Here is a 24207-nt window from a genome sequence, read left to right on the forward strand (position 1 = left end):
TACTTCTCGTCACCCCCAAGCCCACCTGTCCTGAAAAAGCAGCTGGTGAATCTGTGCAGTTGTGGCTCTACCTTTCCTTTCCTTTCCCCTGGCCCAACTCTTGCCCCTCAAAAACCATGCATGCTAAAGCATAAAGGGCTCTTATAGAGCACAGCTCTGTGGCACATGTGTTTTCAGACTTCCTTCATGTGCTTCTTAACTCTTGCTCTCCTGTGCTGCAGAGTTTCATTGTATGCAGGGCTTTCAATGCTCATGGAAGGGACTAGGGCAAGACTGGTCTCACAGACCTTGAAACTGCCTAGGAATTTACATTGGGATTTTCAAAGAAGCCTGTGGGAGTTATGTGGCCAAATCCCGTTTGTTGGTATGATCCAGTGCAATGGTACTATCCCTCTGTGGTGGTAGAAAGCAGTTATACGGCTTTGGAGTAGGATAGAGCTGCTGAAGCATACCAGTAAATGGAGTTGGGTGTCATTTCCTTAGGCTCCTTTGAAAATCCCAGTTTTAAAGAATATTATATGATTTTTTTCTTTTGGTCCAGGTGCACCAAGAACTCTGAAGTACTTGGCCCCAGCCCAAAGTAAATCTATATGCCTGATCCTATCCATTAATTCTTGGCCTGCTCTTTTACCCATTAGGTAGTTCTTATTCTTTACATCTTCACTCTAATCCAATGGCTGGTAGGTGGTCTCCTTCAACGGGGGTCAGTACTGCTCTGTGACTCAGTTAGCCGGGTTTGCTATTAAAGTGTACTGTTATTTTCCTTTAGAGCACAAGTACCTCACCTGTCAGCCATTACTGAGCTCCATCTGCCTGGGAAATGAATCTCCTAAAGTCATGCCAGCCACTGAGTCAACTACATCGCTCTACACTGCTGCCAAAGTGTTGAGTGAACTGTTTAGCCATTACTCTTTCAAGCTATTTAAAAACCCCTATGATAAAATAATATACTGTAGTTTCATAAATTTAAATTAAACTGTTTGTTAAAAGGGAAAGTAATTATTTCTGTAATGTTACAGATAACCAGGGGCAGGGACCTCATCTTATTTGGTGCCTATACATGACAGGTCCCCAATCCTGACAGGGGCTTGTGTGCACTGCTGTAGTATAAATACCAATACATTAGTAAGAAACATGAAAATAAAATGGAAAGAGAAGTAGAAAGGTTAAGACATTTCAAATTCCTTCCACAGCTGTTTAATAAACTCTTTGAAGATAACTGAATTTGCCACTCCAGCATATAAGGCAGTGCTCCCCAAACTTATGAATGCTGAGTGCCACTTCAGTAAAATGAACTAATTCATGGCCCCCTGAAACCCACCATGTGTTATTAAAGGCCTGCCTCTCTTAATTTGTACAGCTCCCAACACCGCCCCACCCCATGAGCCAGTCCTTGCATGGGGGGGATACCCTGTCCTTTGGAAATACTGCTATAAAACAGGGTTTTCATTTTCTCTCTTTTGTTAAATAGTGAATTTAGTGTTTGTGAAGCTGCTCTACTACTGGAGGGGGCAGGTGGCTCTGGAGATGGTGCAGACGCATAGGACCTCAATGCAAATAGCCCTGGGTTCCAGCAAATCTTCCTAAATTTGTGCAGAGGTCTGTGGATCTGTGGTGTATGAGGGCCAATTCCTCTCTGCTGCTTCTGCAGGTGGCGGTGATCTGGACAAATCACCTCCCCTCCACTTCCTGATAAAACTCTGTGTTGGCCCCATTTGGAATGGATAGAGGTCTGGATCTTAGTTATTTCCTTCTTTAAATATAGAGTGATGGAGGGAGGTTAACTGGAGTGAAGCCTTAGTTTTATAATGATGAAAAAAACATAGACTTGTTTTCTGTTGACTTCAGTTTCCCCACACAAGTATTTTTGCTGCTTCAAATGCAGATTAAAATGGGGCAGAGGATGTACTTTAAAGTCTTTTACTATTGTTATTATTTGTATTAAGATTGCTCTTAGGATATGTCTACACTGCAGTGTAAGCCCGTGCTTGAGCCCAGGCTCAAAGCTAACCCCCTTGCAGCTACACTAACCCGTTGTCACGGACTCACAGATTGTGCCCACTCTTGGCGGTCCGTGGGGGGTGCCCCTTTCAGTGAGACAGCCCTTCTCGGACGTCCACTTCCTCTTGGGGTCAGGCCCCTCCACCTCCTGGAGCTGCACCTCTCTGAGCCTTAGCACACCTGTTTCTCGCCATGGGCCCCCTCAGGGAGTCCACTCGCTCTGGACCCCCTGTGCCTCCACCCCCAAAGGGGTTGATGCAACCCTGTTCTCTAGACCGGAGTGACTCTTAGCCAGCATAAAACAGGAGGGTTTATTGAGAGTTGAACACAGCACAGGAAACTCTCAGGGCCTCAGGCCTGGCCTCCCTCAGCCCAGCACACCCCCGTCTCCCTGCATCCAGGTGGGCTCTGCCTGCTCCCCCTCTCCAGCCCAGAGCCCCCCTGATCCCCGCTGGGCATCTGCTATCCCCGGCCCCAAATCCCGCCTCTGTCCATTATCTTCTCTCCAGGTAAACAGGGTCGTAAACTGGGGCCTCCTCTCCTCGCTTCTGTCCTCTGGCTGGAACCGGCTGGTTAGGTCACTGGGTCCTCTCTCTGCAGCCCATTGTCCTCCCACGGGCCAGAACTGGCTGCAACTCCTGAGCTGGGTCTCCGCGTCGCCAGGTCACCGGTCGCTGGGGTATCCATCCTCCAGGCCTTTGGTTGGGGTCCCAAGTTCCCTCTCCGGTCCTCTGCAACAACAAACTCCCTCTCCCCTCACCTCGTTAAACCAGTAACACCCAGGGAAACTGAGTCCGACCCCCTCCACATGCAAACCATTGAAACCCCACAGAAAACAAGAAAAAACCCACTTCGTCACACCCAGTGTTCAGACCAAGGGTCCCAGGATCCTGCTGGGCTGGAGGTTCCAAATTTGAGTAGTACGAGACCTAGGGTCCAAGCCCTATTGCTTTGCAATGTAGCCACAGCCCCACGTGACTCAGGTCCTAGGAGTCATCTGGAAGTACAGTAGAACTTCAGAGTTACAAACACCTTGGGAATGGAGGCTGTTCCTGACTCTGAAATGTTTGCAACTCTGAACGAAATGTTATGGTTGTTCTTTCAAAAGTTTACAACTGAACATTGACTTAAAATAGCTTTGAAACTTTACTATGCAGAAGAAAAATGCTGCTTTTAACCATCTTAATTTAAAGAAACAAGCACAGAAACAGTTTCCTTACCTTGTCAAATCTTTTTTAAAACTTTCCCTTTTTTAAGTAGCTTATGTTTAACACAATACTGTATAGTATTTGCTTTTTTTGGCTCTCTGCTGCCTGATTGCGTACTTCCAGTTCCAAATGAGGTGTGTGTTTGAGTGATGTATTTGTAACTCTGAGGTTCTACTGTAACCCAAAATTCCATGGGACAACTTCTTTTGTCGTCTCTATCCCAACAATCTGCAATCCACTCTATTGAAAACAGAAGCCTCCCCCAACCTCTTAGCAAATGGCAGTAACTCAGATCAGCATTAACCCATTGTGTTTGGATCACCCATCTGCAAACACACTGTCAGAGACCCTCTTGAGTTTGCATCAGAGAGCAAACTGATCAAGCCTTTTGCAAAGCGAGCTGCTTCCTGGTAATGTGCTGGGTGGGCTGTAAAGTTTTCCCACAGTGCACCATGTTCCTAGGTCTAGAACAGCCACATTTTGGAGAGGTGGAAGGAGGCACTAGGTATAGGGTTACTTTGACTCAGGTCTGCACTGCAATGTGAATGCCAGAGCCCTAGGTTCGAGCACTGGTCAGAAAATTCTTAACCTAGGGTTAAAATACAACATAGATGCTCAAGTCCAGGAGTTCCTAACATGGGTCAGCTGACTCGAGTCCCACTAACTCTGGGCTTACATTGCAGTGTAGACATACCCTTAGAGGTCTCAGCTGAGATTAGGGCCTCATAGGGGATATCTATGCTACACACTAAGCCCTGGGCATGTGGACTCAGTGTTTCTAAACCCAGGCTTGAGTGTCCTTACTACATTGTAAACCTAGGTTTACAATTGCTGGTCTTGGGTCTCACAGCTGTGCTAACGCCTCCATACTGCACTATGCAGACCTTCTGATTCAGGTCTGCAGCTTGACCTGTGTCCACATTGCAAGATGACAGGGCTTGGACCTGAGTCATGGTGGAATTTGAGCTCTGACCTTCCCCTCTAGCAGGGTCCTAGGACCTGGATCCTGAGTCCTTGCTGACTCAAGTCAGACTGATTCGTGGGTGGGTAGAAAAGGGGCTTGGGCTCAAAACTGAGTCAGAGCTAGGACTTTGTGTGCCGTGTAGACGTACCCATTGTGCTAGGCACTGTATAAACACACACTGATAGACAGTCCTGCCCTGAAGCACTTACGAACTAAAGTGACAAGAGTGATAGGGGAACTAAAAGCACAGAGAAGTGAGGTAACTGCCCAGTGAAGCAGAGTAGGTCAGTGGCTGAGCTGGGACTAGAATCCAGGGCTCCTGACTCCCAGTTTGTGCTGGGTCCACTAGTCCAGGCTGCCTCTTTTAATTACTCTAATTTATTACAGATTTTTGTGGAAAGTGTTACAAAACTTGTGAACTTTAGTATTAATCTCTGAAAAAGATTTTCTGTCTTTGCAATATCTGGCTATTATAATACATTTTTACTATGAGCAATTAGCTTGCATCTCTGAACATTACTACAGTGAGGTGAAATAATTTGATATGTATTTTTCTTCTGTAGCTTTCCTATTGTTTGATAACAAACAGTGAAACACTACGTACAACAACTGTGTATGGCAGCAGAGCTGTAGTGAAAAATCTGACCCCTGGAATGGACTACTTGTTTCAATTAAAGACAATTAAAGGCTTGGATTCCAGCATGGCTGTGGAGAAAAAAGTCACCACAAGTGAGAAAACACCTTATAGTTTTTCTAAGTTGGTTTCTTTTAAAGTGGCAAAATAAACAGGCTAGTTGTAATGAATATATGTGGTTACAAAAGAATAGTTGGGTAAAGTGAAGGCTATGGGCTACATTCAGCTCCTAGTTGCACTGGTAATCCAGAGGAAGGTCTTATGTTTAGTCGCTGGGTTAAAACTCAAGAGCTGTGGGTTCAATTACAGATACAGCATTAAAGGAAGAGATGTAGCTACATGAAGCAACAAACTTCCAGCTCTAGATGTGCCATCTCCACTGAGTGTTCCAAGAACAGATCCTAATGCTTTTAATATGATCTTACACTTTACTTTCAAGTGTTTCAGCGTTTCTTAAAATTCCTGCAAAATAGAGATACCAAACTGGAGGATTGCTCTGGTACAGAGGCTGCAGCCTACTCAGGAGAAGAAACTCTTGTGCTTGACTGTGCTAGAAAGCATGACAGAGTAGACAAATTGTGCTCCAAATACTCAGCAGGTACAAAAAGTAAACACCAAGTTGAAGAAGTTCCATTGCATTGGCAGTAGTGCTACCAGAGAATAGCATGGAAAGAGTAGGGGATGTTTGGGGAGGAGTCATGGAGAAATAGATTTACGTTAGATTCTGGAAAAAATAAATCAACCACCAAACTCCTACACACATCTCTCAGCCCTTCCCTCCTCTTATTTTGTGGTTTCCTATGGTTTATTTGGTCCCAAACTCCTTAACCATTGAGAAATTTAGTGAGCTTGCTCTGCAAGCACAGTGAACCTACTCAGCCAGTTACTCACAGGATAGCCAGCCCCAGCCCTGCAGATTCTTATTGATGCAAAATGCATCCCAGGCAGAGGGAGTAAGCATCTTCCCCTATTTGAAAAGTCCATCTTTGGCCAAATATTCTCATGAGTATTGAGGGTCAATCCAATATGTAGCTGGGCAAAGATGTAACTGTGAATAGGGTTTTCCTTGCTCTTAATAGTAAGCCCTGCCAATTTTAACAGAAAAATGTTGCATTAATTAACAAGATTTCAGGAGACTGCATGCAAGCTTAACTAACATTTCTGTAATGTGCACAGTTAGGGAAACCTGAGAAGCATTTTCCTTCAAATTGTAACAAGGCACATATGTTAAAGAAAACACTATTAATTATTAGTTATTAATTATTAATTAAAAATTATGTCATTTTAGAAACACTGTTATAAGTACAAAAAGTCTTTTTTTTAGTAACTTTTATCATTGACCCTGGATAGTTAGATGTGTTGACTTTTAAGTGAATATATTAAATATTTAGTGACTTAATTCCTCACTTATAAAATAGTATTGTCCATGATATTTTTGTAAACTTTACATTTCTGTGAATAGAATCATTAATGTTATTTATGAAGGGCTCAATTCTCATGTCTCTGCAACTCTGACTAGATGTATTATGTACATAGGGTGCATAGCCACTGTACTTGCTTCCCAAATCCTGTCTTCTTTCTCCAGGTAGCAGAACTGTACTGGCTATTCTGCATCCGTGACCAGAAAATCTCCTGAAAAGCTTTATATTTCATAATATTAGGAAACCTCAAAACATTCACATTAAAACTCCTTATTTTTGCAGATTGGTGTAACTTTTAGTTGAATATGATAAAGTCTATTTAAATTAATTATTTATAATTTATTTTCTTTGTCAGTCTAATATATCTGTCTATCTTATTTATCTTTTTTCTTTAAAAATGTAGAACCAGCTGGGATATGTGGTCTAATGTTAAAAAAGGCAAATACTGGCTCTGCCACACTCATGTGGAATCCAACCAGGACCAACTTCACCCATTATACAGTATCTATATCAAACAGTACATTCAGGAAAGAATATAGTATTTTGGGAGTGCTGAATGAGTACACAGTTACAGGACTGACTGCTGGCGGCATTTATAATTTCACAGTGCAGAGAGTCAGAGGTTATGTTGAAGGAGCTATCGCGTTCATTGAAATTGTTACAGGTTTGTACATTTTCTCTCTTTCTCTTCATTCTTGCAAGTGGATAGGCATCACATTCTGGGTATAATTCAGACCAGTGAGGGGTTGTGTCACCACCTGCCCTGCAACCTTCTGTGCCTCACAATGCTTTGCTGTTGTAGCTCCCAACCTGGGCTGCTCACAGATAGCAAGCAGGTCATACCTTGAGTGTTTGTGTATAGCTATAATCCTGATCCAGCAACTCTGACCCCAGCAACCTGTTGGCAACACACCAGCCACACTCTGGCTTTGAGCAGCCTTGATTACTACCTGCAGGGTGACCTCAACACACTCCCAGTCTTGAATTTCCCGCAAAACATGTGTTCTGCACTGTCCAGCCCTCTCCTGGACAGTTATAGGGTCATTATGCTTGCAAGGGGTCAATATCCAGCACCCTACTACTTTAAATGGTTTTTTATTTTAATCAATCCAGTTGGAGCATCTCTCATTTTAAGCTGAGTTTTAGTAAAAGAAATACTGCACACACCTTATTTAAGAGCTTTTCACATAAACACTCAGAAAATAAAGATCTTAAATTGATAGGTTCTTGTAGGAATCTCATTAATCACAGATTATAGAGAAAGATAATGGCCTTAAAGAGGTTTCTTTAATTCAAATCAAATATATCCAAACAAACGAAAAAGAAATGCCCTTTTCTTACTTCAGAACATGCCACTAGTCAGGAAGATGCTGAGTTCATCTGTAAATATGAAAAAAAACAAAACAAAAATGCTGGCACTATGAAAACTGCTTTCATTACATGCTGCTGGACCATAATGATGTTTCACAAATCATGATAATTTGATTTCTCATCTTATGACAATATCATGTGATTTGCATTTATGTAGCACTTGTCAGGCAAGGATATCTGAGTGCTATTAAGGATCAAATCAAATCAAAGTAATGTTTACTGCTAAAATGGCAGACCCTATGTATGAACTATATGAACAAATAATAGTTGGGCTAAAATACCAGTTTAAAGAAATGGATTTGGAATTTAGACCCTCCCTCACAAAAAAGCAAATACTCTGTGATTGTTTAGCATCAATAGAAAGGGTAATTCTCCATCCTGGGAGTAATAGCAAAAAGTAGTGACAATAGGCTGAGTCAGAGGGGAGCTGGTTGGGGAGAGAAGGCCATGCAGTGTAATACCTGGGTCTGAAGGGCAGAGGGTGAGGTTGGGAAGCAACATATTGCTGGCCAGGAGGCCATGGCAATGGCTCATAGATAGCCAGGAGTAGCTTACAAACCAAGTTAGGGGGCGTGGTTGCAGGCTATAATGAGACTACATGTGCCAGATAAAAGGATTGGACTCTGGCTGGGGGATTTGCAGGCCAGGGACATGAGGGCATCCAGGAGAAGGCTGGCCTGGAGTGAGTATCCCTGGCATAAGGCCTTAGGAGCCCCATCGTCAGACACCAGTAGTGGACTGCCCGTAGGGGTAGGGTGACCACCTTTTCAAAATGCAAAAATGGACACATGCAGTCCTATTACCCCCGACCCCGTCCCGATTTTTCACATTTGCTGTCTGGTCACCCTAAGTGTCCCCCTTCTGTGGCCCTGTCTTCTGCTCCTCCTCTTCCCTCTGAGGCCCCGCCCTCTGGTCAGGCCAGAAGTTGGAGCTGGGCAGTGTTAAGAGCTGCCAGGAAGCCCATGCCACAATGGGGAGCCCCGGACCTTCCACCTGCCCTGGGAAGGAGGCCAGGGTGCCCGAGAGCAGTCTCTGGCCCATGTCCCCACCCCCTGGGGTGAGCCGCTCAGGACAGGTGGAGGGTCCAAGACTCCCCACAGCAGTCCGGACTCTCTGAATGGCACTTACCACGGCCCGGCTCTGGTTTCTGGCCTGGCCAGGAGTGGGGCCTTGGGGGGAAAAGGAGGAGCAGGGGCGGAGCCTTGTGGTGAAGAGGGGCTAAGGCCCAGCTCATATACCTCCTCCACATTGGGAAGAGGCTGGCTCTGCCCTTGAGCCTTGGGTAGGCGCGCAGCAGTGCTGCAGGGAATCCTGGACAAATGCTGTCCTGGAGTCATTCAGCCTGGGGCCGGGACTTGAACTCTGCATTTCAGGACTGTCACACCCAATTAGAGACAGGTGGTCACCCTACTTAGGGGCTGAATTGGAACCTGTTGTGTTGATAATAAGACAGAAAATATCATATTGCCTCTATATAAATCCATGGTACGTCCACATCTTGAATACTGCATGCAGATGTGGTCATTCCATCTTAACAAAGATATATTGGAATTGGAAAAGGTGCAGAAAAGGGCAACAAAAATAATTAGGGGTATGGAATGGCTGCCGTAAGAGGAGAGATTAATAAAACTGGGACTTTTCAGCTTGGAAAAGAGATGACTAAGGGGAGATATGATTGAGGTCTATAAAATCACGACTGGTGTGGAGAAAGTAAATAAGGAAGTGTTATTTACTCTTTCTCATAACACAAGAACTAGGGGCCACCAAATGAAATTAATAGGCAACAGGTTTAAAACAAACAAAAGTAAGTATTTTTTCACAGAACACATAGTCAACCTGTGGAACTCCTTGCCAGAGGATGTTGTGAAGGCCAAGACTATAACTATAGGGTTAAAAAAAGAACTAGATAAATTGATGGAGGATAGGTCCATCAATGGCTATTAACCAGGATGGGCAGGGATGGTGTCCCTAGCTTCTGTTTGCCAGAAGCTGGGAATGGGTGACAGGGAATGGATTACTTGATGATTACCTGTTCTGTTCATTCCCTCTGGGGCACTTGCTTTGGCCACTGTTGGAAGACAAGATACTGGGCTAGATGGACCTTTGGTCTGACCCAGTATGGCTGTTCTTATTTTCTTATGTTTTTATCATCTTGTGTTTGTCTTTTAAGTTTTGCCCCACGATCATTTCACTGTTTATTTCTGGCAGCTCTAATACAGCAATCTTTTGTTACTCATCAGACACTGCGAGTGTTTATAGCATGGGTCAGCTACCTATGGCACGCATGCCAAAGGCGGCACAGGAGCTGATTTCCAGCAGCACTCACACTGCCCAGGTCCTGGCCATTGGTCCGGAGGGCTCTGCCTGTTAATTTAATTTTAAATGAAACTTATTAAACATTTAAAAACTTTATTTACTTTAGATACAACAATAGTTTAGTTATATATTATAGACTTATAGAAAGAGACCTTCTAAAAACATTAAAAATGTATTACTGGCACACAAAACCTTAAATTAGAGTGAATAAATGATTCGGCACACCACTTCTGAAAGGTTGCCGATCCCTGGCTTATGGGAACCCACTGAGGGCTAGTGCCTGAAGGGCCTTGTGCTTGGAGCACCCAGAACACTTGCTTCTGAGCATGTGGTACCCCAGTACCCTATCACCTGTGGGCTGGTGTCCCATAGCACTCACAGTGACTCCCTGAGTGGATCAGTTATGTTACTTTTTGTAGGTTTTGAAAAATTCAAATTTTAATCTGTAATTTGATTTTCTTACACACTGTGTCCTGATCCTGCACCTTAGGGCCATGCTTAATTTTATGCACTGTGAGTTATCCCACTGAAGTTAGTGGGTAAAGTTAAACATATATGTGTTGGATTGGTGCCCATGGTAGTCTTCCCTGTTACTGTAATCCAGGCAGAGTTTTTAAGGAGAGAAGTTCCAGTCCAGACATCTTCCTGATTTTTTTCCCTCTCGGGTCGCCTTTCGTTCTGTGTACTCTTGATTTAATTATGAGCGCTGAATTAACACACTGCAGAGTATCTGTTGCTCTGCATTTCTCAGTTTTCCATGCACTAATGAAAAGAACATGATTTTCAAAAGCGTGTCCATTGTATTTTTATTTAGTCCAATAAAGAGGAGTACCTTACAGCTTCATATTGTTTGTGTGATAACCAGAAACTTATAGAACCTTTCTGGTTTCGCTCTTGTCCAAATCAGGCTTTCCATTTTGCTATTTTTGGTCTTTTGGGGGAAGTATACTTTGTTTTTTTACACAACAGGTTATAATCTCTGTTTTCGTTCTTTACCAGTAGTTTGGAATAATCATTGGGAACGAATTTGATATTAATTTTACTGTAACTGATTCTAATGCAATCATCTGATAAACTTCCATATGCAGCATTTAAATGATATTCCATTTTAATTTTTGAGTATTAAAGTACTAAAATCAAACATTTGTTGATAAGAACATGAAAAAAGGCCCTTATGCAATTCTTGTGCATAGATGGGAGAAATTTGTATTCCGAGGGTCAGTACAAGGCAATCATGTCTCACAGTAATTATTCATCTGACAGCTGATGGCAGGATATAGTAACTGTATCATTCTTTATCTCTTTGGCTGTAACAAGCTAGATTGTGATCAGAGAACTGACACAGGAATTTTCAAAATTCAGTTTCAAGGTACGTCTGATTTATTTGATATACTCCTAATTTTGATTTGATTACTCTTAGGTATAATTAATTACTCTTATAATTAATTACTCCATTTGCACAGCAATACATAAATTGTCCCAGCTTTTTAGCCAAATGTAATATGATGTGATGGAAGCCTACCAATGGTAAAAGGGGAAGGTAGAAAGCATTTGACAGCCCTGATCCTGCAAACACTTAAGTATGTGAGAGTCCTGTGGCACCTTTAAGACTAACAGATGTATTGGAGCATAAGCTTTCGTGGGTGAATACCCACTTCGTCAGATGCATGTAATGGAAATTTCCAGAGGCAGGTATAAATATGCAGGCAAGAATCAGTCTGGAGATAACGAGGATAGCTCAATCAGGGAGGGTGAGGTCCTCCCAGCTAGCAGCTGAGGTGAGCAGAGGACCTCACCCTCCCTGACTGAACTAACCTCGTTATCTCCAGACTGATTCTGGCCTGCATATTTATACCTGCCTCTGGAAATTTCCATTACATGCGTCTGACGAAGTGGGTATTCACCCACGAAAGCTTATGCTCCAATACATCTGTTAGTCTTAAAGGTGCCACAGGACTCTCTGTTGCTTTTTACAGATCCAGACTAACACAGCTACCCCTCTGATACTTAAGTATGTGTAGCTCAGATACACAATGGGACTTAGGCATGGCAACTCTGATGCAGTGCCTAACTTTTAGGTGACTTGTGACCCAGTGAAATCCATAGCCTTGCATTAGAAGGCCTAGGCTCCCTATACAATGCATAGGAAGAGTTAGGCACTAAGAATGGGGTCCACAGAAGACAGCACGTTGATCAGGGAGCAGCCTAAGGGTATGTCTACGCTGCAATTAGACACCTGCAGCTGGCCTGTGCCAGCTGACTTAGGCTTGCAAGGGGGCCGGGTGGTCTGGCTGAAGGGCTGTTTAATTGCAGTGTAAATGTTTGGGCTCGGACTGCAGCCTGATTTCTGGGACCCTCCCACTTCACAGGGTCCTAGAGCCTGCGCCCCAGCCTGAGCCAGATCGCCAAAATCACAATTAAATAGCCCCTTAGGCCGAGCCCTGCGAGCCTGAGTCAGCTGGCATGGGCCAGCCACAGGTTTTTAATTGTAGTGTAGACATACCTTGAAGAATTATCTGATGTGTTGATTTTCCTTTATTGAAGAAAATTATTACAGATTGTGTAAACAAATTCACCTTTGCTTGCCTCTCTTTTATCCACTGGTTAACCTACTGGCCTAGAAGTGTCTCTTACTTATATGAAAGTTTCTGCCCACAAATCTGATTAGCATACGTGGTCCATATGTGGTCTCAGAGTTCTGTTTCTGTTCTGTGTAACCATTTGCCAGTTATGTTTCTTGTAATGTTCAATCTATGCATAGTCAGAAAAGTATTTAATAGCTTTTATTAACCTACGACTTTTTTACATTAATCAATAGGAGGTTTAGGTTAGGATGATGACACGGCTTATTGTTTTTCCAAACAGAAGCCCCAATTCCGCAAACCCTTAGGCACGTGAGTAGCTTTTAGACATGTGAGTAGTCCCCCTGCATTCAAAGAGACCACTTTTATGTGGAAAGTTACTCATGAGCCAGATAAACAAAAGGACTTCAGCATCCAACTGCCACATTAGGTGCCTAAGTTGAACATTTAGACATCACTGAGATCTTCAAAACCCATGCTTAGCTGCTGCTGAATCCTGGAAGTGTCTAAAATCCCTATATGCCTAAGTTTTTGACAGTGGTCATACACACAGCTGCCTCAATCTAGGCACCTGGTTGCATATCTCACAGTTAAGCACCAGCAGGATACTCAAACAATGCATTCCCCCAGCTCTTTTGCCTGAAGGGCTTGATCCAGTAGATATCTCAGAGCACACCTAATACAGGGCAGAGATTTGAACTTGGGATTTCCACCCCTCAGGTGAATGCTCTAACCATTGGACTATGGGATAGTGAGGTGGAGCACTCACATTCATTCCTTTTGAAGCCACTGCACTATGTACAAATAATTAAATATGCATTGGACCAGAGAGAACTTGAGATTGATTCTATAGCCCACTGGTCAGGGCACTCATCTAAGATGTAGGAAACTGAAGTTCAAATCACATCTCTACATTAGGCAGAAGGAGGAACTGAACCTGCGTGTCCCACATTCTAGCTCCAAGAGAGGGTTCACAGCTATGAATTCCAAGGAAAGATAGATGCCTGGACTTTGGACCCTAACTGTACTTCCTATTGGCTAACTTAGGGAGCAGGGAAAGTAGGCCAGTAGGTTAAGCCAATGGATAAAAGAGAGGCAAGCAATGGTGAATATGTTTATACAATCTGTAATAATTTTCTGTGATCAGTGTTGATTTTCTTTCAATAAAGGAAAATCAACACATCAGATAATTCTTCAAGGTATGGACTTATATTGACGTATAGAGAGTTATTCATTCAAGGGCAAATCTAGCCCCCTGCTCCATGGCCATCCACAGGTCCTCTGGAGTGTGACCATTGCAGATTTGTTTTGCAAGAGAAAGGAGAAGAGGCAGGTTGTGTGTATGTGTGGGACAGGAGGGCAGGTAAAGAGTGCATTCCCTCTGTATGAGGGAGCCTAGGTCCTGACTTCTCTTTGCATCAGTGTGTAGGAAGTAGTTTAGTCCACCACATTAGTTGTAAAATATCTGCTGAGAAAACTGGAATAGCCTCTGTGATGTGGCTCTCCAACTACTGCATGACCTGGAAAGGGGAGAGTTCCCCTGTCCACTTTATGCATCTGTCTAGCATTCAACATGTCTAAATGAGTCAGGCACTAGAGTCTAAATTTGGATCATAGAACACTGCCACGTATTCCTTATGAATGCAAAACTGCTGTTGAGCTCTACCCCTTTTTCTAAATCCCATTAGTGTTAATATGATTTATTTATCAATTACCGAGATTACCACTAGGGCTACATTTGTAAAGAATGCCTTGAAAGCATGCCACTTTCATTTTCAAATTGGAATTTTAGGGCTGAATTCCATGCTTTTCTCCTAAGATTCCCAGCCCAGGTTGGAGAGCAAAGATGGCTTCATGCCATCATTGCACCCTCTGGATTCTGGCTGCTGCAATGGCCATAACTAACCTTAGGCAGCCTCCCCAGGTTGCCTTTGGGCTTTGCAACAGCCCAGAATCTCTATAGCACTCCACACCTACTCCTGCCTCACACCCAGCATGCTCTCTATACAGGGATTTGTGATGGGGACCAGTTGGTCAGCTCAGTCTGTGCTGGACACATGATCCATGTACACTACCACAGGGGTGGAAAGAAGCTGTATTGGGGACCATATTCAATCCCCCTGTGTCTAGTGCAACTGATACTAGTAATAAGGGACTTGTGTGGCTCAATTGAACACAGACAGAATTTGCAAGTTCTCTGCACACAGGGTTCCTATTTGGATTTTCACAAAATACAGGGAGAGGTTTTTGTACCAGAAATTGCACTTTGATCAGTGCCTTCTTGGTCATTACAATACAATAAAATCTATAGCTACGGTCTCTCCAAATGCCTCACTGTTGTAATGAGAATATACATATCATAGGACTTTGGGACAGTAGATAATGGTGACAAAAGACAGGAGATACACGAATAGCAAAAGCAATAGTGTGGGGAAATGGTTGGAAGCTCGCTGTCTGCAGTATTTTGACCTCCATTTGGAGACTCTGTGAGGCAAAGAAGAATGGGTAGAAGGTTCTAGATATGGCAGGAACAAAAGTATAGTCTTCAACAGAGGAGAAAAAGGGGAATAGGACCTGAGACAAGGACAGAATTGACAGAGCACAGGGAAATGGTTAAGGAGAATGAGAGGGGCTGTGATCATGGTGGGCATTGAAGGTTATAAGAGTAATTTTGTGGTGGATGAGGAACCAGTGGAGATCTTTTGTGAAAGGAGTAATGTGATATGTTGGAGTGGGTGATGTGGCATGATGTAGCCAGGGCCGGCTCCAGGCAACAGCTTAGCAAGCAGGTGCTTGGGGCGGCCACTCCAGAGGGGAGCGGCACGTCCAGTTATTCGGCTGCAATTTGGCGGAGGGTCCCTCACTCCCGCTTGGAGTGAAGGACCTCCCACTGAAGTGCCGCAGATCGCAATCGCAGCTTTTTTTGCGGGGAGGAGAGGAGGGGCTGCTTGGGGCAGCAAAAACCATGGAGCCGGCCCTGGATGTAGCACTCTGCACAGCATGGAGTTGGGATATGAGCGATACTGGGAGGCCTGGAAGGGGGGAGTTGCTCTAATTGAGCTGTGAAATGACATATGTATGAATGAGTGATTCAGCAGAATGAGTGCTAGGGTTGTGGCATATGTGTGAAGGTGCTAGTGAGTGGACTTGCTCTGTGACATGTGCAAAGGAGATCTTTCAGTTGAGGATACTCCAAGATTACAGAAAGGAGAGGAGGAGAAATGCAGAGGGATGCACATGGGCAAGAGCACTTCTTTTATCAAGTAGGAGGATGACTCTTAATGACCTGCTAAAGAAAACTGACTAATTCAGCTTTGAGTCTGAAGGGGAGCGAAGAATGATTTAAATATGAGACAGAGGGAGGAAAAGAAGGAAGGGAGTGAAGGTGAAACATGATGTCAAGAAGGGAGTGGAGAGGGAGACCCAGGTGCAGTAAAAGAAGAGGGGATGTAGGGAGAAGATACATTTGAATGAAACATCCAGATTTTGGGGGCTTAACTGAAACAAACAGAACTGCCTGCCATTATTTGACTCACCAGTATTTGAAGAGTTATAAAGAAATATTAACATGATAAGAAGCAGAACAAAATGTGAAATATGGCTATTTCAGAGCTCCAGTGACAGTGCTCCTTTTAGGGTTCATTCCAGCAGAGACATTTAAACATTTACCTACTCCCTCTTCATGATCAGACTATGTTCTCAGCATATTACTTCACTATCTATCTATCTATCTATCTATCTATCTATCTATCTATCTATCTATCTATCCATTTTCAGCCTGTGTAAGGTTAAGCAACTTTGCTGGATGAGCCCTTTGCCCCCAATTCAGCAAAGCATTTAAACACATGCTTACATTCATCCTTATTCAGGAAGCCACATAGAACTGGCTTGAATTTAACTTTGAGGTAATTGTTGGAACTTAAGCACACATATAAAGTTAAGCACATGCATTAGTGCTTGCTGAATAGAGATTGAGTGCTGAAACAGGGCCTTAATAATGTGCCATTCATATATTTTAACAATGAACTGGGACAAAAAGCTGTTTGGTGATTTTGGGCCATATCCCACTAAAGTCAATGAGAGTTTTGCTTGAGTGAGTACTATAGGATTGGGCCCTTTGAGTTCTTTAATGATTTTAATAAAATGATAGACCCTAATCATGCTCTCACTGAATTCAGCAGGTGTTCTGCCATTGATTGCAGTGGGGGCAGGATCAGGCTCTTATCTATAAAGATGTCCATCTGGAGTAAACCAGATATAACTCTACATGGACTTCTTTATAGAATCAGAAAAATGTAGGGCTGAAAGGGACCTCCATAGATCATCTAGTCCAGCCCCCCGTGCTGAGGCAGGACCAAGTGTATCTAGACCATCCGTGACAGATGTTTGTCTTAAAAACCTCCAATGACAGGGACGGATAATGTTTATTATCTGTTGTAACCAGTAATATACTTTTGTTGAAATTACCTTCACATATAGCCTTGTTTGGGTTAATCTGTTCTTAATTTGTAATTCACTTTCAGAACCTGCAAAGCCAGAGGGTCTTAAAGCCTTCAATGTTTCATCACATTCCTTCTCGCTGAATTGGAGACTACCTTATGGACGTGTGGAAAGGTTTCATGTGGATCTTATTCCTGGTCATGGCTTTATTACTATCCTAGATCTTGGAGGTGGGGAGTATCGGGTATGTGTTTTTATTGTAGTACTTGGATGGCCAACTTTTGTTTATGCAATGTGCTGATGGGAAAGTTCTTTGCAGAACTGCCCAACCATTAAGCTTGCTTCTTTTAGCTTTTTAACATAGATTAGAATACAAAAGTACTAATGCCAAATTTGTGAGAGGAAATTTCAACATCTGTGGTTTGTTACCTTAACAACGGTTATAATACTTTTTTTTTTACGTCTACTATAAACCTACAGCCAGTCATCCAAGAGTTCATGAATAGTTTAACAAAGGAAGGGCAGAGCTATTGAGTAATACAGGCTCATTAATTGTGTACTTGCCAAGAAGATCTAGCCTTAAATCATTAATGCAGGCAACATTTCCCTGTTAAGCCATCAAAAAGAAGTAGGAGCACGTTTTGATTCTACTGTTTGAAAAAATATTATAATAATAATGACGTTTCTGGTTCTTTTGCTTTTGTTTTTAATTGGAACTGCAGAGACACAGGTATTTTATATAAATACTTACTATTAAGGCGTGTGATGTTTATTTCAAAAGATAAGATGGATAGATGTTGGAAACTTGAAAATTTTTCAGGGATCTTTATAATATTTTTTATTTCTTCCCTCAGAAGAGCAGGACTTTCTAATGCTTCACATGCACTTAAATATTACCATGATGGTACCCTATGATAGACAATCTTTTTTTTACAGAATTTTTTTTTACTGTTAATTTTGTTGTTTTTTTAATATTGTATGTTATTCAAGTCTTATGGTGGATAACTTAAATACAATTACAAAATGCTATATTGCAGCAAACATATGTGATGTAGTGTTTTTATTGCTGTAATGTGTATTATGTCATGTCACCTTATATCATGTTTAAAATTGTATTATCTGTTTGCACTTATCTTGGCAAAAGACTTATATGGATTAATTTGATATTTTAGGCTGATTTTTCTAGCGTTACTCCTGGAACAACATATAATGTGACAGTTTCTTCAGTTTCTTCTTCAGCATACAGTTCACCAGTCAGTAGAACAGTGACAACTAATGTAACCTGTGAGTTAATTATGAGTTAATTATGACTTATCACATTTTGCCCATTCCTGGTAAATAATTGCTTGATTTGCTGCTTAAAATAGGTACAATATTTCTTTATAGGTTACAGTCAGTAATGAGTTTGAACCCGGTAGTGCTATTTTTGCATGAAAATATTAGACAGTTATTTGTTGTCTTTAAACCATCATCATGTATATCTGCTGAGTAGGCTAGAAGAAAATTGAAGTTCCTTTAAAAATTGTTTTTAAGGAGAATATGGTTGTGATTGAAAGTTTTATTAATCCTAATGGATAGTTATGGAAGTATTTGCTCTTATTTGTATATTATGTATTTTACACATTTCAAACTATACATATAGACATCTTCATTTGATATGATTTCTTTAAAAAAGTATACTAGTAGCAAACACATTTCCTAAAACAGTGGCACAGATTTCTATGTAGTTTTAGGTGAAGAATCCTGAAACTGAGCAAGCTATAAAAATATCTCTTAAAACTGGCAAAATATCTGGCATCAAACTCTATTTTGTCTGTGAAGATTTTGAGCATTCCATTTTTTACATTCTTATAAAAGAATGTTCCTGGTGTTCCAAAAAAGCATTTAATCAGCTTTTGAAATACTGTTCTAGGGGGAAAAAAGCTTCATATTTATGAGCACATTAGTCTTTAGGCACTTCAGAAGTCTATGCTGAAAAATGCTTTTATTTGTATGCATTAACTGTGAAGATATATGAATTGTTATCTGATAATTTAGTTGAAGAATGTTCTTTTTGCAGATCCAGGACCCCCGGTGTTCCTTGCCGGTGAAAAAGTAGGATCTGCAGGAATTCTGCTCTCTTGGAATGTACCACCACATCCAAATGGGAGGATTATATCCTATATTGTTAAATATAAGGAGGTCTGCCCATGGATGCAAACAACTTATACCCAAGTAACAACAAAACCAGATAGTTTGGAAGTTCTTCTCACCAATCTTAACCCTGGAACAACTTATGAAATTAAGGTAACAATATTAATGACATAGCTTTTGTACTTTGAATTCTGGGTGTATTATACAATATCTGAGATTAAAGTAAAAGAATATGAAACTATTTTAGGCACATATAGTACTCTCCTAACCAGCCTACTAATTACTTGTTAAGTTGTGTAGTAAAACACACTGCCCAGTTCTTTTTATTTACCACAGTACTTCTCTTTAATTACAACAACCGTTAAAATAATTATCATCTCAAAGTGCACTAAAATGTGATTTCTTCTTTTAACATCCTGTTTGACATAACATATTATGTGGATCAGTAACTCAGAGGTAAATTTTCAAAAGTATCTAAGTGACTTGGGAGAAGAGCTGTGTGAAGGACAGAAATTCTGTTTTGTAAGGATTTTGAGGTTTAAAAATCTGGCTTTGTTCTGAATCAGAACAACCCACAAAACTTCTGAATTCTCTACAGAGGAAAATTAAAAATAAAAATTGTTTTGGGTTGATGAAAATGTTTTGTTTTGACAAAAATCAAAACATATACTTTCCATTTTTACTTTAAAAAATTTATTATGATAAATACAGAATGTACATAATAGAAAATAAAATATTTCAAAATGAAAAATTGAAATGCTTCCTTCTGAAAATGTTGTAATGTGACATTGTTGGCATTTGATTTTTTCCGGTTGTCTTTCAAAACAATATTCTGGCAAAACTGACCTGATGGAATATGGCTCTGTCAAAATTTCTCTGACAGAGAGAAGTCCCATTTTCAATAGTGACTTAGGCACTGAATTTCACTGGGACTCAGGATCCTAAGTCAGTTGGGTTCTTTTGAAAACTTTACCCCAATTTCTTTCAGCCATAATGATTTACTTTGTGATATATTCCAAAATGGAAGTTAACTTCATTACTCTTCTATTTCCTTGTTGTTAAAATTGTGTGCTTGCTTTCTGGATTTGTGCTGATAATCAACAAATGCATTTCCATAGGTACAGTATAAGCGGGCTGAGTATATTGAGATCAGGCATTCTTTTGATTTTGATATATGTTTTCAAAAAATCTTCTTTAACATCTGAAAAATGAATGACAAGACGTGAAATGGCCTGAAATTATATACAATTCCCTTGCCAACATTTGTGGCAAGAGGAAAATGCTCATTTTTGTGAGGACCTAGATCTTTTATGGATCTTCCTACAGTGGGGTGCTCCCCAGGTAGACCTGTTCGCCACCGCCCAAGATCGACAGTGTCCTTGATTCTGCTCCAGAGCGGGAGACGGCAACGGGGCGCTATCGGATGTGTTCCTGCTCCCATGGTCGGGGCCCCTGTTGTACGCCTTCCCGCTCTTCCCCTTAATAGACAGGGTCCTACAGAAGGTGAAGTCAGACGGGGCAAGGATTATCCTCATAGCCCTGGATTTGGCCCGTCAGCATTGGTACGAGTCCCTGCTGCAACTCTTAGCGGCCCCTCCTCACAGGCTGCCGCTATGCCCGGACCTCCTCTCCCAGGAGGAAGGTCATCTCCTCCATCCCAACCTAGCTGCGCTCCATCTGACAGCGTGGCTGCTTTGTGGTTAAATGAGCAGGAGGGGAGGTGTTCTGAGGCCAGGGCCGGCTCCAGGCACCAGCTTAACAAGCAGGTGCTTGGGGCGGCCAAGGGAGAGGGGCGGCACCTGCGGCAATTCGGGGGCAGCAGGTCTCTCACTCCCTCTAGGAGCGAAGGACCTGCCGCTGAACTGCCACTGCCGATCGCGGCTTTTTTTTTTAAATTTTTCCCCAGTTGCCGCCGCCGATCGCGATCGTGGCTTTTTTTTTGCTTGGGGTGGCAGAAATGCTGGAGCCGGCCCTGTCTGAGGATGTAAGGGTCCAGCTGGAAAGTAGGAAACCCTCCACACGACGGACCTACCTGGCTAAGTGGTATAGGTTCTCTATGTGGTCAAGGGATAGAGGTTCCTCTCCCTCTTTCGCACCTATCCAGCTTGTCCTCAATTACCTCCTGTCCTTTAGGACCCAAGGCCTGGCGCCCTCCTTCATCAGGGTGCACCTGGCGGCCATTTCGGCTTTCCACCCCCTGGTGCAGGGCCTGTCGGTATTCTCGCATCACATGACAGCCCGGTTTCTGAAAGGATTAGATCGGGCATTCCCTTATGCCAGGCCCCCGGTCCCGCTCTGAGACCTGAACCTGGTGCTCTCCTGCCTTACAGGGCCTCCCTTTGAGCCTTTAGCCACATGCTTATGGTCCCATCTGTCGTGGAAGGTGGCATTCCTAGTGGCCATCACCTCAGCCCGCTGGGTCTTGGAGCTCAGGGCCCTGACTTCTGAACCGCCGTATATGGTTTTCCATAAGGATAAGGTTCAGCTCCACCCTCACCCTGCTTTTTGCTGAAGGTAGTCTCGGCTTTTCACATGGATCAGGATATTTTCCTTCCAATCCTCTATCCTAAGCCGCATTCCTCTAATGAGGAATGCCGCCTGCACATGTTAGATGTGCGCAGAGCACTGGCCTTTTACTTAGACAGAACCAGGCCATTTAGGAAGTCCCCCCAGCTTTTTATTGCTTCAGCCAAGCGCATGAGGGGATGACAGGTGTCCACCCAGCGGATCTCCCGCTGGATCACCTCATGCATTCGCACTTGTTACGAATTGGCAGGGGTTCCCCCGCCTCCTATTGTGAAGGCCCATTCAACGAGAGCCCAGGCCTCGTCAGTGGCCTATGTGGCTCATGTCCCCATTCAGGACATCTGTAGGGCTGCTACATGGTCCTCTGTCCACACTTTTTCATCGCACTATGCGATCGTCTCCCAAGCAAGGGATGACGCCGGGTCTGGTAGGGTGGTGCTCTGCCCGGGTAACCCTTAAATCTTTACACTTAAACTCCTACCTGCCTCCATCAGGATAGCTTGGAGTCACCTATAGTAGAATACACATGAGCAATCACTCGAAGAAGAAAGGACAGTTACCTGTTCCATAACTGGCATTCTTTGAGATGTTTGCTCAGGTGTATTCCATGTCCCACTCTCCTTCCCCTCTGTCGGAGTTGTCTGGCAAGAAGAAAATGAGGGTGGGGGGAGTACGCAGCCCCCTTTATGGCGCGATATGTCAGCGCCACTCCAGGGGTCACAGTGGTGCTCCCCCTCTACGGATACTGCTAAGGGAAAAACTTCCGGCACCGGTGCACGTGGCGAGCACGCACACCTATAGTGGAATACACATGAGCAACACATCTCGAAGAACGCCAGTTACAGAACAGGTAACTGTCTTTTATCATGGTATATGAGCAAACATCGTTGTTGTATCTTGGTTCTGACAATGGCCAATATTGGAAGGTGTAAAACAGTCATAATTGATAATTAGACAATAATATGCCTACAAGAAAGTTTCTTTCTGGAACTTAGTAGTTGTCATGTCTCAAAGCATAAGAATAAATAATATCCCTTATAAATGATCATCCTAACTAGTTTAACTAGGGATGATAACTGTGATTCCTATAAGAGTCTAATCCTTTGATGCTCTTTTCTATAATATCTTGTGGCAGTGAGTTCCACACCTTAACTATGCATTGTGTATACATTTACTTGTACACAGTTTTTAATTTGTTGTCTTTCAAGTTAATTGGATGTTCCATTTTTCTTTTATAATAAAACAGAATATAGAGGTGTGCACAACTGACCTCTTTACTATTCAAAATGTTATATACTTCTGTCATAGCATCTCAGTTGTTTTCTCTCTAAACTAAAAAGTTCTAATCTTTTTACTCTCTCCTCATACGGAAGTATTTCCATGCCTCTAATTATATTTAGTGTCCTTCCTGGACTCTTTTTATTTCTGCTATACCCTTTTTTACATGAGGTGACCAAAACTGAACACAGTATTTAAGGTGAGTACATACCATCCATTTATAGAACATCATTATATGTTCAGTACTGTTCTCTTTCCCTGTCTTAATATAGCCTATTGTCTGCCCACCCATCCAGCTATCCAGAATGATGCCTAGATAATTTTCCTGAGTTGTTACAGTTAATCTAGAACCCATCAATGTATAAGAGCTGTTCGAATAGTCCTTTCCTCTGTGCACTACTGCACATTTACTCTCTGCCATTTCTTTGCCATAGTTTTACCTAGCTCTTTCACATTTTTCTGATGTTCCTCACAAGCCTGTTTACTCATGACAAATCTATAGAAATTTTTTCCTCTCTATCCTGGATGCTTCTTCCACAGACTTTACCATTCTGACCCCCTGCACTTTCGCGGGCATCCTCTTAGCATCCTTATAAAGACTGTCATGCATTATCCTCCGCCACACAAAGGGACACAATCTGCAGTATTGTCACCATGTATGCATACACACAAATACTCTGGCCCTCACTAAAGTGCTCTCTACCTCCATTTCTCCTTTCACAGTTTGCCACGCTCACCACTGCTGTGAAAATTTTAGGATATGTTAAGTTGCCCTATTCATTAATTCTCTTAAATCCAGACAATAAGTCTTTATTTTTATCAAACTCTCTTGTTCTTTGTTCTCTGTAGGTGCAACTGACCCTTGTGCAGAGGACCAACACAAAGTCAATGCACCACTTAAGCCCCTTACATAAAAGACACTCTGTCAGTTATGATGCTTATTCCCCAAACTGTGCCATGATCTCAGCTCACCACACCTCCAGGGAGAGGTACCCTGCTATACTGTCATCCCTCACAATCAGGCATACATACTCTGCATCACTCTCACTTCTCCCCATGCTTTTGCCTTTCAGACATCCCAGACAATCACTCTACCATGCTCTCACCAACCGAGGAGGGGGGCCTGCTATCCTGATGCTTCTGAAGTTGAGGAATTGGAGGGAGGGTGTCCTTTTCTCCCTTTCCTTCCAAACTAAGGAGGAGGAAAAGGAATGGGGGAAGAAGGCATGATTGTCTTCTCTCTGCATAGTTAAAGTGAGAGGAGTAGAATTCTTGCCAAGTGAAGATAGGTGCTATTACTGGGGTATTGGTAACCTGTGTAGAATCAGCGTTC

General features: G+C 42.6%; 1 protein-coding gene across 1 annotated transcript in view; it reads left to right on the forward strand.

The window, feature by feature from the left end:
• The window catches only part of PTPRQ (protein tyrosine phosphatase receptor type Q), a 199396-nt gene that overhangs the window by 34411 nt on the left and 140778 nt on the right, over window positions 1-24207 (forward strand). The window contains exons 16-20 of the mRNA XM_054027278.1: window positions 4737-4902; window positions 6632-6892; window positions 17021-17181; window positions 18110-18221; window positions 18997-19223. Of these exons, the coding sequence (XP_053883253.1) occupies window positions 4737-4902; window positions 6632-6892; window positions 17021-17181; window positions 18110-18221; window positions 18997-19223 (927 nt within the window). The remainder of the gene's footprint in view (window positions 1-4736; window positions 4903-6631; window positions 6893-17020; window positions 17182-18109; window positions 18222-18996; window positions 19224-24207) is intronic.

Source organism: Malaclemys terrapin, chromosome 1 (assembly GCF_027887155.1).
Source record: "Malaclemys terrapin pileata isolate rMalTer1 chromosome 1, rMalTer1.hap1, whole genome shotgun sequence".
Classification (NCBI taxonomy): domain Eukaryota; kingdom Metazoa; phylum Chordata; order Testudines; family Emydidae; genus Malaclemys; species Malaclemys terrapin.